Raw genomic sequence first — 17,401 nt, forward strand, 5'->3', positions numbered from 1 at the left:
TACTTTAACGCTTGGTCATCATTACCTAGCTACGGTATCAAGCTTTGTTTTGGGGGAAGACAATGTGTCTTGGGAATGTTGTCATGTAGTTAAAAACGATGAATGTATATATTCTAAATCATTTATCAATCATTTATTAGAGCTTCAATGAATCATGACGGTAATCGACCTTTCTTTATCTACGTTATTTGGGCTAAACAGTGTAAAGAATACCCACCCCTGCATCTGTATTAAAACCCATTTCTTCTCGCTCTGTCTTTGTCTCCAGACCATCCCTAAGACTCTGGACCGGATAGCCCCAGCCTTCTCCTTCAACAGCTGCAACTACCTTGTGGAGAAGTCCCGAGAGGCCACAGCCCGGGTGGTGGTCTGGAGGGAGATGGGTGTGCTCCGGAGCTACACCATGGAGAGCACCTACAATGGCTGTGACCAGGGCGTCTTTAAGGTTGGCACACAGAGACCACTGTTATAAGCCCTGGCTTAGTGTATATGTTTGTAGAAGTCAACGTCACTCTTTGCGATGTGCTTCATGAGTCTGTGTTGGGGCCAGTTCATTGATACGTTGGTGCAGTAGGACTATTTCGTCAGCTGTGGAAGATAATTGGTTTAAGTGCCTTGTCCTAAATAGACAGAGAAGGATAGCTCTTCAGAATGCACCGATGCATTGGCTTCCTCTGGGATTGTAGTGGTATACAATCAGTGTTCCCTCCCTGAGGCACAAACACTCACACCTCCTTTGAGAAATAACAGTAGAGTAGAAATATTATGTTTGAATAAGCACAGTGGATATCAACAGAAGACTCATACTAGTGTATCTTCTCATGCTGCATCTCTTGAGAAGAAATGGTTCATATATTATGAAGAGGGGGAGAAAGGAACACCTCCCAAAAGCAATATGGGTAATTAGGCTTGCACTCCTAAAGTAGTCTTAAAAAGTTGGCCTGTAAACTAGACCCACTTTTACAGTAGTTTTCTTTGACCTATAAATAATTTGTCTTTATATGAGCAGCGGAACTTTTCACTCTCCTCGTGCTATGATTTTTAACAGTAGTTCTCCTATAAAGACAATAAGAAATAAAAATGTCTTCGTAAAGGTTATTCGGTCCATGGAAGAAAATATGTAGCTACAGTTGTGCCAATGTTTCTCCCATGACAAATATTCCACTAACCTTAGCTGTACTGTAGTTTCTTGGGAGGGAAGTGTTGGCATAACAGTATAGGTTTTGCAATCCTCACGTGTCCATGGATCCCTCCATTTGACCTTACCCCAAACATCCCCTACCTATCTCTTCCCCCCCTTTCAACTCCCCCCATGTAATGATCTCATTGGAGGAGAAGCCTCCCCCTCTCTCTATCTCCTCATTATAGCCTGCAGAAGGTAATAATCATTTATTGCACTGCTGATTGGTTCACATGGGGTTTTTTGTAATCATGTTTTAAAAGCTACTAGGCAATGTCTCCCAGGTGATTTCACAAATTTTGCCTGCATTTTCGATGATGCAGAATTATTTTTGATTGTTATTATTTAACCTTTATTTATCTTTTATACAATATATATATATATATACTGAACAAAAATATAAATACAGCATGCAACAATTTCAACATTTTTACTGAGTTAAAGTTCATATAAGGAAATCAGTCAATTGAAATAAATTAATTAGGCCCTAATCTATGGATTTCACGTGATTGGGCAGGGGCCAGCCATGGGTAGGCCTGGGAGGGAGCCAAGCACATCCACTAGAAAGCCAGGCCCAGCCAATCAGAATGAGTTTTTCCCCGCAAAAGGGCTTTATTACAGACATAAATAGTTCTCAGTTTCATCAGCTGTCCTGGTGACTGGTCTCAGACGATCCCACATGTGAAGAAGCCGGATGTGGAGGTCCTGGGCTGGCGTGGTTACACGTGATCTGCGGTTGTGAGGCCGGTTGGACATACTGCCAAATTCTCTAAAAAGATGTTGGAGGTGGCTTATGGTAGAGAAATGAACATTAAATTATCTGGCAACAGCTCTGGTGGACATTCCTGCAGTCAGCATGCCAATTGCACACTCACTCAAAACTTGAGACATCTGTGGCTTTGTGTTGTGTGAGGTTTTGGTGTGCTTTTGGTGCGTATCTCAAATGTCTGGGATTTTTATTTCAGCTCATGAAACATGAACACCTTACATGCTGCATTTATATTTTTGTTCAGTATATATAAATATATATGCTTCTTTCACATAAACATAAAAGTAAGCCACATCATCTTCCTTTATTCACCCTTTTCAATCCATCTGTAAACAGCGTTCGACTACGAGTAAGTACTGAAGATTCACTTATGATCATCGGTGTGGGGAAACAACCTTGGTGAACAAATTATACATCATGTTCAGACCATCAGAAATAAGAGACATTAAATTGGGCCGCAGAGGCAGCCAGTGGATAGGTGGGCACATTGCCAGACTACCTTCCCCTCTTTAGATGAGTGCCATGGGTCCGTTTATGCCCACAGTTAATCTTGACCTTGGTGGTAATATCTTATTGTATGGTATATTTATGCTGTAACTTTCTATAGCATAGATTTTTCAGAATGAGATAAAGGCTGTTTCATAGCAGAGTGTTCCTGAGCATGAAGAAATAAAGTTGAGTAAATGAAAGATCACTTTCATATGTATATCAGGAGGATTTAGGTGTTGATTACATGTTCAAGTCCTCTATTTTAACCCCCACCAAATAAATCTACTGTTAAACTGCCTTCATGGTTTCATGTAATTCCTGATTTAAATGAGATTAGAAGATCCATAAGTGATGGAACTGTCTCTGTAGAATAGAGCAAGCACATTTTGACAGCAATACATGCTGACCAATGGAATTCGAATAAATCGGCGGTCCCCATTGGAGACCCTTTGAAAAACTATTTTTGGTTCCAGGTAGAACCTTTTTTGCCTCCATGTAGAACCCTCAGTGTAAGCTATAAAGAGTTCTACCTGGAATCAAAAAGGATGCTCCTATTGGGACACCCAAAGAACCCTTTTAAAACCTTTGTTTCTAAGTGTGTAGATATGCTACCAACTTATACAAATGGGAGTTAGCATTTAGCAGGCAAGAAACCCGAAAAGGACAACTTCTAAATATTATGCAGCGAAAAACAGCCAAATACAGTATATCAAAATCTGATTTTCGTAACCACATTGTGACCAGTTAGAGCACATACAGTACAGTATATGACGGATTCAATGAATATCCATTTTCTTCCACACAATTTTTTTTCATGGCCGCCAATAATGGCGTCCTTGTTCTTTCCCCCAAGGTCTGCGTTCCATTGTCCTCTTTACCGCATGTACAGTTGAAGTTGGACATTTACATAGACTTAGGTTGGAGTCATTAAAACTTGTTTTTCAACCACTTCACAAATTTCTTGTTAACAAACTATAGTTTTGGCAAGTCGGTTAGGACATCTACTTTGTGCACGACACAAGTCAGTTTTCTAACAATTGTTTACAGACAGATTATTTAACTTATAATTCATTGTATCACAATTCCAGTGGGTCAGAAGTTTACATACACTAAGTGGACTGTGTTTTTAAACAGCTTGGAAAATTCCAGTGAATGTCATGGCTTTAGAAGCTTCTGATAGGCTAATTGACATAATTTGATAATTGGAGGTGGAGGTGTACCTGTAGATGTATTTCAAGGCCTACCTTCAAACTTCAAACTTTGCTTGACATCATGGGAAAATCAAAAGAAACCAACCAAGACCTCGTAAAAAAAATGGTAGACCTGGTTGTATGGTAGACCTGGGGACCCTATCTGCAGGCCCCAGACTGGGGATCCTCGCTGGAGGCTCTGGACTGGGGACCGTCGCTGGATTCTCCGGACTGGGCACCGTCGCTGGAGGCTCCGGGCTGGAGACCGTCGCTAGAGGCTCCGGACTGGGGACCGTCGCTGGGGGCTCTGGACTGGAGACCGTCGCTGGAGGCTCCGGACTGGGGACCGTTGCTGGAGGCTCTGGACTGGAGACTGTCGCTGGAGGCTCCGGACAGCGGATCGACGCTGGAGGCTTCGTGCCAACTATCCTCACTGCAGGCTTTGTTCCATGGATCATCACTGGAGGCTTCGTGCCATGGATCTTCACTGGAGGCTTCGTGCCATGGGTCATAATTGGAGGCTTCGTGCCATGGATCATCACTGGAGGCCTCCTACGTGGAGCCGGAACAGGTCTCACCGGACTGAGGAGATGTACTGGAAGCCTGGTGCGTGGAATCGGAACAGGTCTCACCGGACTGGGGAGATGCACTGGAAGCCTGGTGCGTGGAGCAGGCACCGGATACACTGGGCAGAGGAGGCGCACTGGAGGTCTCAAGTGTGCAGCTGGCACAACCCGTCCTGGCTGGATGGTTACTTTCTCCCAGCAAATGCGGGGCGCTAGCACTGGACGCACAGGGCTGTGCAGACGCACCGGAGACACAGTGCGCAGAGCCGGTGCAGGATATCCTGGGCCGAAGAGACGCACTGGAGACCAGGAGCGCTGAGCCGGCACCATTCGTCCTGGCTGGAGGCCCACTTTAGCCCGTCCAATGCGGGGAGATGGAATATAGGGCACCGGACTGTGACTGTGCACTGGAGACATGGTGCGCATCACCGCATAGCATGGCGCCCGACCGGTCACACGCTCCCCACGGTAAGCACGGGGAGTTGGCTCAAGTCTAAACCCTGACCAATCGGCACTGGGCAGACAATCTCCCCCAAATTGTTTTTGGAGCTGCCTCTCGGGCTTCCGTGCCGTGACCCCTTGTATAGTTGCCGTTCCTCTAATTCCCCGTATCCTCGCCGTTCCCCTCTTGCTGCTTCTATCTCCTCCCTTGGACGGTGATACTCTCCAGCCTGCGCCCAGGGACCCTTGCCTTCCAGTATCTCCTCCCATGTCCACTCCTCCAGAAAACGCTGCTGGGTCTTTTTGTGGTGGGATCTTCTGTAACGTGCGTTGTTTGAATGAGACCAAGGCGCAGCGTAATTTGTGGTCATCATATTTATTAAATGAGAACCAGCAGCAAAATAACAAAGTGAAACCAAAATGAACCTACAGTTCCGTAGGCTACAAGAACTGTACAAAAACAAGATCCCACAACATAGGTGGGAAAAAGGCTACCTAAGTATGATTCCCAATAAGAGACAACGATAGACAGCTGCCTCTGATTGGGAACCACACTCGGCCAAACACAAAGAAATACAAAACATAGAATGCCCACCCAGCCTCACACCCTAACCTCACCAAATAGAAAAATAAAACGTCTCTCTAAGGTCAGGGCGTGACACCTAGAGTTAAATGTACTTTGGTGTGAAAAGCACAAATCAATCCCAGGACAACAGCAAAGGACCTTGTGAAGATGCTGGAGGAAACAGGTACAAAAGTATCTATATCCACAGTAAAACAAGTCCTATATTGACATAACCTGACAGGCCGCTCAGCAAGGAAGAAGCCACTGCTCCAAAACCACCATAAAAAAAGCCAGACTACGGTTTGCAACTGCACATGGGGACAAAGATCGTACTTTTTGGAGAAATGTCCTCTGGTCTGATGAAACAACAATGGCCGTTAATGACCATCATTATGTCTGGAGGAAAAAAAGGGAGGCTTGCAAGTTGAAGAACACCATCCCAACCGTGAAGCACGGGGGTGACAGCATCATGTTGTCGTGGTGCTTTGCTGCAGGAGGGACTGGTGCACTTCACAAAATAGATGGCATCATGAGGTAGGAAAATTATGTGGATATATTGAAGAAACATCTCAAGACATCAGTCAGGAAGTTAAAGTTTCCAAATGGACAACGACCCCAAGCATACGTCCAAAGTCGTGACAAAATGGCCCAAGGACAACAAAGTCAAGGTATTGGAGTGGCCATCACAAAGCCCTGACCTCAATTCTATAGAACATTTGTGTGCAGAACTGAAAAAGCGTGTGCGAACAAGGAGGCCTACAAGCCTGACTCAGTTACACCAGCTCTGTCAGGAGGAATGGGCCAAAATTCCCCCAACTTATTGTGGGAAGCTTGTGGAAGGCTACCCGAAATGTTTGACCCAAGTTAAACAATTTATATGCAATGCTATCAAATACTAATTTAGTATATGTAAACTTCTGACCCACTGGGAATGTGATGAAAGAAATTAAAGCTGAAATAAATAATTCTCTCTACTATTATTCTGACATTTCACATTCTTAAAATAAAATGGTGATCCTAACTGACCTAAGACAGGAAATCTTTTACTGGGATTAAATGTCAGGAATTGTGAAAAACTGAGTTTAAATGTATTTGGCTAAGGTGTATGTAAACTTCCGACTTCAACTGTATGAGAGTCATTTGAAACCATTCTCTCTATGCTCTCTCTATAGCACAGCCAATGACTTAGAAGACGGAGTCCAGCTGGCTAGAATAACACTCACTAAGTGTTGCTGTGTTGGTTATCAGATCAGAAGCTGAATGTGGGTGATATGGACTAATGGATGAGAAAATCTGACTTTTCATTAGGATGGCCCAGTGAGCAGGTGGTGGGCCATATGTTTGCTACATGCACTTTAGGGTTGGGAAAAAGCCTGAATGTTTCTTGATTAAAAAGTCTGTACTAATATCGTCAGGCCGTGTCAGAAGTCTGGCAGACCATCAGACTCTCTCTCTCTCTCTCTCTCTCTATATATATATATATTAATCTCTCTCTCCCTCTCTCTGCTGCTCTTTATGTGCTGCTTGAGCAGTCACTGATGAAATGACCTCAGTTCACTGTTAATTCATGCCAATTAGTGGCTTGTGTGAGACGTGGGATTGGCTGTGGGATTCGTCAGGGACTAGAAGCTTAATTATCCTCTCAGACAGTCACTGAATCAGAGACTGGGTCATTGATGGGAGCAGCTCACCACTGAGTTAGCAATACGCTGGGTTTGGTATGCAGGCTTGGTGAACTAAGTGGTTTTATTTTACATGTAGGAATATTTTTAAACAGTGACCAAAAATATTCTGTACTTAATTCACACATGGATTTGTTTAATTTTTGGTATCCTGAATTTCCTTTGTCTTGAATTTTTATTTTCAGAACTGTATGGGCAATTCAAGGGGATTCCTTGGACTGAACTCCTATCAGTTTGATCTATTATCTTTGTTTTTCATAATGATAGCCTGTCAAAATATGAATAGATTAATGTGCTTATTGCTGCAAGTACAACTGTTGAATATGAGGTTTTCAGATCAGCCACAACATAAAAACTGCTTATGTGAATTGGGACAAATGCATATTGAAAGCCATATTGACTTTTCCCTTCCCATCTTTCCATTCGCCACCATGACACCGGGTTTCTATTGCTTGATGCCGTAAGACTGTCTACGCTAAAAGAAGGGAAATCTTCAAAGGAATCTAATTTGCATCACAAAGATTCTACCTCTAATCACCTTAGCTTTGCATTTCCAGCTAGAGGGGAAGAACGTCTGCTGAGTTATCATTTCTTTACGCCTAAACGAATCAAGTCTTATTTTTCTTAAGGACACAATTAAGACAAACGAGTGCCAAGATAAATGAGCACAAAATACTTTGATTAGGTTTCTGGAGTTTCTCGCTTCCTCACAAACTATCAGTTGTCTTCCTCTTTTATGGTCCTTCCTTCTAAATACATGCTAAATGCTAAATACGCTTCCAAAATAAAGAAGAGGAGAAGCAGATGACTTTGTCAGTTTGTCAGATAATGTAAAGGTGCCAAAAACAATCACAGGGTGCTCTACTAAAGCCAAGTTTTATAACTACAGATGTCATACTTCCCCAGAATAAGCTTTCCTAGTGGGACCACATACATATAGAGGACAAGAGAGCCAGCACATCAACTTCAAACCCCAGGGCAGTGACCTCAGAATATATTTTCTGAAGGTCAGTCTTTCGCTGAGGAAGGCAGAACCCATCCAATATTCATCAGGGTCTAATATCAAATGAAAGAGTCATGACGAGAGAGCCTTTTAAAAGATGCACCAAATGCCAAATCCCAGGCAAGCATCCTCCTGCACTACATCCGTGTTGCAGGGAGTGTGTGTGTGTGTGTGTGTGTGTGTGCGTGTGCATGCATGTGTGTGTTACACTTTGGTGGACTCACCTTACCACACTCCCGGCCAACCTGTGTTCTATTGTGTTCTGTTTGAGGACTGACTGAGGTGCGTGAACCTGTTAACAAGACCATTAGGGAGTTGTTGTTTCCAATGAGTGGCCACCGCAGTGGGAAGGCACAATCTGTACAGGATATAGACAGTGATTTCTACAGGGAGGTTAAAGGACACGCTAACCAACATCAGGAGACAACTGTTTCCCAACCCTGGTCCTGGGGACCCAAAGTGGGTGCACATTTTTGTTTTTGCTTTAGTACTCCACACCTGATTCAAATCATCAAAGCCTGATGATGAGTTGATAATTTGAGTCGGCTGTGTAGTGCTAGGGCAAAAACAAAGGCCCCCAGGACCAGGATTGAGAACCACTGGACTAGATACACAGACTAACTCCCCAAACAAGGGACCAAGAGGCTCCAGACTCTCTGCTTGCTTTGTATCGTGTATTGCAGGGAAATAATCGTGTGTGTTGTGTTCAGACTCCCTTTTTTAATTTCCTGGGGCTTGAAAGGAGATATGATTTACAAGTGGCTAAAGAGAGGAGGCTAATGATAATCTGAAGGAAATATCCTCCGTTACCGTATATCTCCTAAAGGAATGTTCACAGAAATGTAAATCGAGTGGGCGGTACAATACAGGCTACACAGAGTATGTTGGGAAATCTGTGGTAGAGGTTTGAAACCATGGTGTCTCAATAGGCCTGAGAAGTCATGTTGACATGATGGAGATCTGTATGCATGGCTAGGAGTTCATTAAGAGATTCATCAAAGCCACGAGATCTTTTTAAGCGTTTCTCCGTAACGTCCGCTTGAAACCCACACATCTAATTATGGACATATGCTATACAAATCAGCCATCCCAACATGGGACAAGGACACATGGCTCTCTCCTCAAACAGCAAATGACGTCCCTCTGTTCCCATGGTTGGAGTTAACTCACATGAAAAACACATTCAATTCAAGCACTGTTTCAAATGCTAAATTATTATTGCCATTTGTCTGATCTTTGGCATAGATTTATTTTGAAAGTGAAACATTAAAGTCTAGCAGTATTTTGCTGTTATTATTTTATTTAGCAACGGGGTGTGTCAGAAGGTTTCCAGGCCAGCTGTACGATAGATAGACAACCCCATGAAATATGTAGGACAGACATAGCTACTGTATGAGACAGCATAATGAATATAGTTGTATTCGTTTAGTATAGTCCCTGGGCCACCATATCAACGGCATTATTAGGCACTTGGTCGATAATAAATGTATCAAATGGCAAATTACAATTAAATGATTTGTGAACCATTAGTGTAATGCCAGATCATGCAGTTGAACTGGAAGGGGATATAGGGAGCCAAGTCTCTCTCTCTCTGATGTACAGATGTAGGACCTTCATTTGAGCACTCTTTTGCAAACTTGTAGTGTATTCAAGGTTTAAAAGGGCTTCTACATTTAGTAATTTCCACTTTAAAATGTCAGACTTGATTTGGCCAAATGAAAAATGTACCAATCCCTACAAAAACTGTGCATTAATTATATTCTAAATAATAATTCACATTTCCTGCTCTGGCAAACTGGCTCAAATTACGATACTACATCTGTACTTGACACTTGGAAGCTCACAGGCTATTATTTTTTTAGCTATTAACCAAACACTATGCCCTTTGGGGGCTTGCTGGGTAGTTCATATTGCTCTATTGTGTTATACTCAGATAGAGAAGGTATTGTGTCATTTAGGAAGCAGCTTGTGCTCACAGATGCATCAGATACTTCCTTCCTTTCATTAGCCGTAGCATTAGTGCCAGAAAGGTGTAATTAACATTCCCACATTTCCATTGCACATATCAGTCTTTAAACGAGCCAACATGAGAAAGGGAAGAGTGGTTTAATTATATGACATATCCTCATGCCAAACAGTTTGACATTTTGAGGAGGGTGAGAGCAGAGTCAGCAATTGAAATGGTCAATGTTGCCTCCACAATGCAAACAGGGGAAGAATTGATTTTCCTTCCCAAGCAAACAGCCAGGGCTCTATGCATGCTGGACATGTAAACCTTTTCTTCTGCACTCTGAATTATTGAACACCTATCCCCTGCACACTATGTACCACTCATTTTGACAGGTTGGTCTGTCTTCTTAGTGCAATATATGGTGTTTCTCAGGGGGTATGGATCCAGAAACACACACAAACACAATGCACACAAACACACACGCACACACACTTCCAAGCCATGAGACTTCCGTGTCATGGCTTTAGACAGTCTCCTCCCATGAGTCACAGAGCTACTGCGGGCCCAGCACCCAGCTCTCCAGCTCTCCTCTCTGCCCTGTCTCATTGCACATGCGGTGCACGGAGCAGGCATTCCACTTATCTGCTCTGACATGGTTCCTACAGGGGAGGAGAAAAGGATATTGGATGGAAGAAAAGCATGGCCTAAACACAGGATTAAAGAGGAGGAGAGTCATCTGGAAAATTGCTACACTATTTGTTTTGCCATTATGGCGATTGTGGATGGAAACATCACACCTGCTCTAAAGAGACTGCATGCGGAGCAGAGCATGTGATTCTGAAGTCTCATTGAGTACTATGCTGGAGCGGGGTGACATATAGGCCAAATGGATACATGGCTGTAGCAGGCTGAGAGTCACTTGTGAGGATCACAAGGCTGCTGAAAAACATGTCATCATCATGTCATGTGTCACCCGTATTTACTCTTATATTTGCATAGCCACGTCCTTTTGTAAAGCATGCCACGTTTCATCAGTTTGGTGACAGCCAAGAGAGAAACAAACAGCCCAGTTGGATGACACCCCCTGGGGATCTGCTACTGGTGGTCTTCTCCTAACCCTTTGAGGAGTAGCTTCTCATGTGCATGTGCTAATAACACGGTTGAGTAAGCAGGTGCAGTTGCCTGTAGAGCAATTATCCGCAATCATTATAACATTATGAGATTCCCAGGCAAAACCTACAAAAGCTAATGTCCTGAAGGTGCAAGTTCTATGTATTCAGAGCTGATAGGTTAATGAGCAGATCACAGATCACAGCTATTTCTCCATGACAGTCGCTACTTTGATATGAATACAATTATCCAGGGAGGCTTTCTATACAGCATATTCAGTGGTTATGGACTGTAGGCTAAATACTCCAATGGCCCCACTCAGAAGTATTACAATTTAGTTACCAGGCTAATGTATAGCTGAAGCAATCCTACTTGTCCGGAAAATAGTAGTTTGCTTACATACCAGTAATCAGAAGGCTTTTTATCTTGTTTCTTTCTAATGAAAGACCTGAAGCTTTTCTAAAGACGTCATATCATATCCTGATGTTATTGTGTTTTAAATGGACCGTGTCTGTGTTGTCTTGTTTGTTCTAGGGCATGCAGACTGGCACGGGGGAATTGGAGGAAATGGGGGTGAAGTTCTGTCAGTCGCTGCTCTCCCTGAGGAGGAACACCATGCTGTACAACAGGAGAGTCATCAGCCAGCCAACCCTGCTCAACCTGGATGACAACCTCCTAGACCACAAGTCCCGCAAGTAAGTCCTTTTCTGATGGTCCATAGGTCCCTCTGTCCCAGCCAACACACATGTCTCCAGCCACACACACACACACACACACACACACACACACACACACACACACACACACACACACACACACACACACACACACACACACACACACACACACACACACACACACACACACACACACACTGCACACACACACACACTGCACACACACACTGCACACACACAGCCCAGTTGGCAGGGTGAGCCCCTGAGAGTAGACCTTGAGAAACACAATCAAACAAGCTTAGATTGGATCAATGAAAAAATGTTTTGTGGTGGGATAGGCAGCAGTGCTTTTTAGAGTTCATTGATTACATACTACTGTATGATGAAGCACTTAAAAAAGCATTTAATAGTGGATACACTTTTAAAGACAGTCCAAGTACAGTTAAATAATATTCAGCAGTACTAGGGCTATCTTTAAATGTGTATGGAAGCCAAGCCATTGCCTGGAAAGGGTCCATCTTGGCCACTTACTTAACCACATTTTAACCAATACACCAATTAAATATTGGCTTGACTGTCTTTGCTATAAATGTTTCCATCTGAGTTGCTGGCTTTCCAGTGATTACAATTTGAGACACTCCGCCATTTCCTGGTTGAAAAAATTCTAATAATTTGCCTAATATCAGTTTGTGACCAAACAAGCAATGTAAATGTATAGTGTAGAGAATCATTGTATCATCTAAATCGCTGTGATATATCTGTTCAATAACCCCAAATATTGTATATTCAGCTGGTTCACAAAACCAAAAGTAAAAGATGCAAAAACGAAACTTAAGAATGCATAGAAATATCGCACATAGAAACAATCTCCCACTTCTTAGACTTGCTTTCAACGAGAATGAGAGATCTATAACTCTATATCTATAACTATAACTGAATTTGGTCGTGTCGCCCCAAAAAGTAGCATTGTGCAGCTTTAAGGAACTTTTTACATTTTGGAGTGCTACGCTTCCTTTTTTCACTCTTGTTTTTTTTTCCAGACATCCACAAGTCTTAGATTCACTTACTGTCTGGATTTATGGAATGGAATAATATAACCTGCACTATAGATTTATAGATTTTTCAATTCTGTTTTGTGAACATTTTGTATTATTACTGTACGTCTTGTCCTCATCAACAACTTGGTCAGGATTATTGCATTTCTTACTCTTTCTTTCTCTTGAGGGGTTATATAAAATGTTTTTACACTCATAAAACCCATCACTACTTAAAAAAGTAGGATCTAGTTCTGATAAGTTCCTTCCCTGGAGCATTATGCAAGTGTGGTAGTAGAGAGAGGACACCATGTCCCACTGTGTTAGCCTTTTACTCAACATATCTTACAATAACATTAGAGCAGTTGAAAGTACAGTATGAAAAGGTGGCCTTAATATTTACCCCCATTCTTGAATATGTGACTCTGGCCATGACCCCACTCTTCGATGGTGTCTCAGGGGGAGTTGGGATGTGCAAAAAACATTCACAATTCACACATGCATATAATACACACTTGTTCATGTGTAAAACAGGACAAATATAAGTACCCACCAAATTATTATAATTACCATTATTATGATTATATTTACATCACCTGACACTGCGTAAAATGGCCTGTTTCAGGGTGATTAGATGTGTGTCCAGATGTCTTTAATCTAATCATGACAAGTAGAAGTCACGATAAACACAGATCTCAACAGTCATAAGTTTGGAATTTCTGTGAATTTCACCTGTCTGAGTCATCAGCTCTGGAAGGACATGGATCTTCACACATGCTAATAGCTCTTAACACCTTGGCCATTGTCCTCATTCATCCCGATCAGCTCAGCAGCAATCTTCTCCAAACCTGTGCATGGTAGCCTTTGAAATGGGTTCACATATTTGAAAATCATCTTAACAAGAATTAAATACTATTAAGTTATTGAAATCTATATTCATATGACTATAATTGTCATTTCATCATTTCAAGATTTAACATCTTATTCAACTGTATTTTTCTTTTCACATTTTCTTTTCACACTTTAGAGTAAAATTATAAAATGAAAGATAAACTAACAAAAGGCAGTAAAAGACATGAATCAATGAAGATAAAGCAAAGGATGTCAAAAATGTCAACAAAGTTGTCTTAAATTAGGCCAAGCTAAAAAGGCAGACTGTCAAATGATATTTAAACACATCAAGCGTTTTCACTGTACATTGCAAAGTTCCATATCAAAAATACTTAATAAAATATACAGTGTACATAGTGTAAATGCTGCATGTCGATTTGTGTAAACGCTGCTTCTACATATGTTGTCTGTCTGTATATCCTGTTTATCGTCTGTTTTTATATCCCATTTATCACCTGTCTGTATATCCTGTTTATCATCTGACTGTATATCCTGTTTATTGTCTGTCTGTATATCCTGTTTATCGTCTGTTTTTATATCCCATTTATCACCTGTCTGTATATCCTGTTTATCATCTGACTGTATATCCTGTTTATTGTCTGTCTGTATATCCTGTTTATCGTCTGTTTTTATATCCCATTTATCACCTGTCTGTATATCCTGTTTATCATCTGACTGTATATCCTGTTTATTGTCTGTCTGTATATCCTGTTTATTGTCTGTCTGTATATCCTGTTTATTGTCTGTCTGTATATCCTGTTTATCGTTTGACTGTATATCCTGTTTATCGTCTGTCTGTATATCCTGTTTATTGTCTGTCTGTATATCCTGTTTACCGTCTGTCTGTATTTCCTGTTTACTGTCTGTCTGTATTTCCTGTTAATCGTCTGTCTGTATATCATGTTTATTGTCTGTTTTTATAATCCTGTTTATCATCTGTCTGTATATGCTATTTATTGTGGCAGCATCATTTCACCAATTCAAATTCCTGCGAATGAAGGTGATTTTGAATATATTCTCTTGCTTGTATGCCCATGCTTTCCACTGCTTTTACGAATTCTTCCTAAACCTACACGCACCTGGGAGTGCTTCTTGCACTTGGAAGTGAAATATAATTGAGTTTCAGTCCCTCCTTCCAATGTCTAACATGAAACTTCTTGTGATGGGAATGAAAGGTTTAAAAGTTCAGATCGTGACGTTCATGATTCATCTACAATGCCATACTCCTGTTATTTTCCTCAAATCAATCTAAGCCTTCATGTTTAAAAAGGTTTTCATTACCCGTTGCTGGTGTGTCTGTGTATGTGTGTGTATATACTTGTGTGTATGTGTATAGTTGTCTGTTTTTGTGCTGTATAAAGCAAGACATGTCTTCTCCAGCTATTGTTTTGGAGTTTAGATCTGATTCCTCCTCTGACAGCCAACACAGCTGCTGTCTACAGATGGGTTTCACCTTGCTGTGAAATAAGCCTTTCTCTCTGCCACCCTCCCTCATCAACCAGTCACATTATGCAGGCCCAGAGCAGCCACACCACACTTACAGTATTTACCTTGCTTCCTCCTATTGTCCAGAATACTGAGTAAATTGCAGACAACTTTGTGAGCTGCCCATGGATAAGTCTATAGATGAATTAGCAAACTCAAAGTTATGTATTTGGTGGAGTAATGAGGAGGAAAGTGTTCAATGAGAATAGAAAATAAACAGTAGTTTTAGTTGGCATTTGTTAAGAAACCTGACTTTTTCGTTTCTGGAAAACATATATACATAAAGTAGCAGTGATGGTGATTTCTATGAAATACATGTCCCTTGAGATTATATTGACCTCAAACATAATTCACGCAATAACAGTTTACCATGATTTACTTACTGCGATCCTGAGGTTTAGCTTATATTTCCAGATCCAGCCCTGAAAAATGTATCCTAATTGAATATTTCATCAATTAAGTGAATTGTTCAGTGCAGTTGTTAGTTTCACCCCGCTGGTCAATGATGCAGATGCTTAACTACTGAAACTGATCTCTCATCTTCAGATTAGAAACGGTTTCTGTAATGTTCTGTTTCTCAACCATAATCCTTCTTGTGCTCCATCACCCATTCCTTGGTCCGAAAAAAAAAAAAAACCCAGGCGATATCGTATCAGTCTAATATACTAGTTATAAGAAGCACTGTATTACACATCTCACTATCTCTGTTATTGTATCAAATTTAGGTTAACTCTCTTTTCCGTATCAAAGCGAGCTCAAGAAATGTTGATACAGTGCACTTGGCAGATTGATTACATTTCTGTCAGTTGCTTAGTTTCATAGATTCTTACAGCTTGTGTTCACTTCATACAATCCCAAACAAAGCAACAAGAAGAAAAACATGCATTCTGGCAGTTTGAAACTCATTCCATTAGAGGTTACCATGAACTGCATTAACTGGTTTGTCCAGTCTGAATTGAGCATCGGCCTTCAGGAATCCTCCTAAGCCTCTTCATTTAGGTTCCATTCTCCTAGATCTACAGGTAACTGCCAAAATAAAGGAAACACTTGAGTAAATGACAGATGCAAAGTTTATTGAATGCAGGTGCTTCCACACAGGTGTGGTTCCTGAGTTAATAAAGCAATTAACATCCCATCATACATAGGGTCTTGATTAAAAATGCCCAGTTGCTCATTATTTTGGCTACCATGGCTAGAAGAAGAGATCTCAGTGACTTTGACTTTGAAAGAGGCGTCTCAAAGGAACATAGGGGGTTTTAAAGGTCTCTGTGTCTCTGTCACTAAATCTCAACCCAAATGAACACTTCTAAGGAGATTCATGGAACGGCACCTGAGACAGCGTTTTCCACCACCATTTGCATTAGGAATTTATTGTGGAAGAATGGTGTTGCATCCCTCCGAAAGGTTCTCGTTGGAACCAAAAAGGGTTCTATGCTTGCTTCACATATCTGCCACCCCTGGTTCCATGTAGAACCCTAAATGGAACTCAAGGGTTCTATATGGAACCAATTTTGGTTCAGTGAAGAAGAACGGTTCTACAGTATATAGAACATTTAGGAATGCCATATACAATATGAAGCAAGTGATAGAACCCCTTTTTGGGTCCAAAACCTTTTTTTTTAATGTTGGCGTTTCCTTTATTTTGGTAGTTATCTGTAGATTCACATGGGTTCTCCTATAGAAGATGTCATGGAAAAGTAGCCTTGGATGATAAAGAGAACCATTGTATCAGACAGCCTAGTTGTATTTGCCCTCCATGAAGCTGTATAAACTTCAGTGCGCCTACAGTTTCATGATTTGTTTTATTGATAGCACATTATGTTAGGGAACATAGCACTGCTTTCATCTTTGCTCACACATACGATAGAGTTCATCTCAAATACCACCAGGATGACAGGCTAGCTATTGTATGCTGCATGCACTGGGTAGTCCTACCTGATGGAGGATGTGTTTGGCATGGCAATGATGGTGAGAAGAGTCAACTAAAGCATACTAGATCAGGGCCCAGGTTAGTGGGAACTAGATGTCTTCACAGGTCAAAAAAGTTGGACCAGTTCCAAAATGGATCTGTGGTTTTTCCACCTTACCTGATATGCGACCTGCGACCTGTTCCGAAAAGGACAGTGGAAAACAGACACAAACAGACCCGTGCTGTTTCGGATCCGAGAGACACATTTTTTGTTGCGCTAAATGCATCAGGCCATTGCATGCATAGACCCTTTCCTATAGGCTTAGTGGTCCACTGTATGATATTAATATAAAATATATATATATTAACAGAAACAAGCTTAGGCCTATAGGCTTAGTGGTCCACTGTATGATATTAATATAAAATAGATATACATTAACCTGTCTAACATTAATAAAA

General features: G+C 41.4%; 1 protein-coding gene across 1 annotated transcript in view; it reads left to right on the forward strand.

The window, feature by feature from the left end:
- Positions 1-17,401, forward strand: part of LOC112218428 (cytosolic carboxypeptidase 4) — a 150,022-nt gene that overhangs the window by 99,860 nt on the left and 32,761 nt on the right. Inside the window, exons 22-23 of the mRNA XM_024379212.2 lie at positions 269-445; positions 11,481-11,641. Coding sequence (XP_024234980.1) covers positions 269-445; positions 11,481-11,641 — 338 coding nt within the window. The remainder of the gene's footprint in view (positions 1-268; positions 446-11,480; positions 11,642-17,401) is intronic.

The sequence above is a fragment of the Oncorhynchus tshawytscha genome, linkage group LG19 (genome assembly GCF_018296145.1).
Source record: "Oncorhynchus tshawytscha isolate Ot180627B linkage group LG19, Otsh_v2.0, whole genome shotgun sequence".
Lineage (NCBI taxonomy): Eukaryota > Metazoa > Chordata > Actinopteri > Salmoniformes > Salmonidae > Oncorhynchus > Oncorhynchus tshawytscha.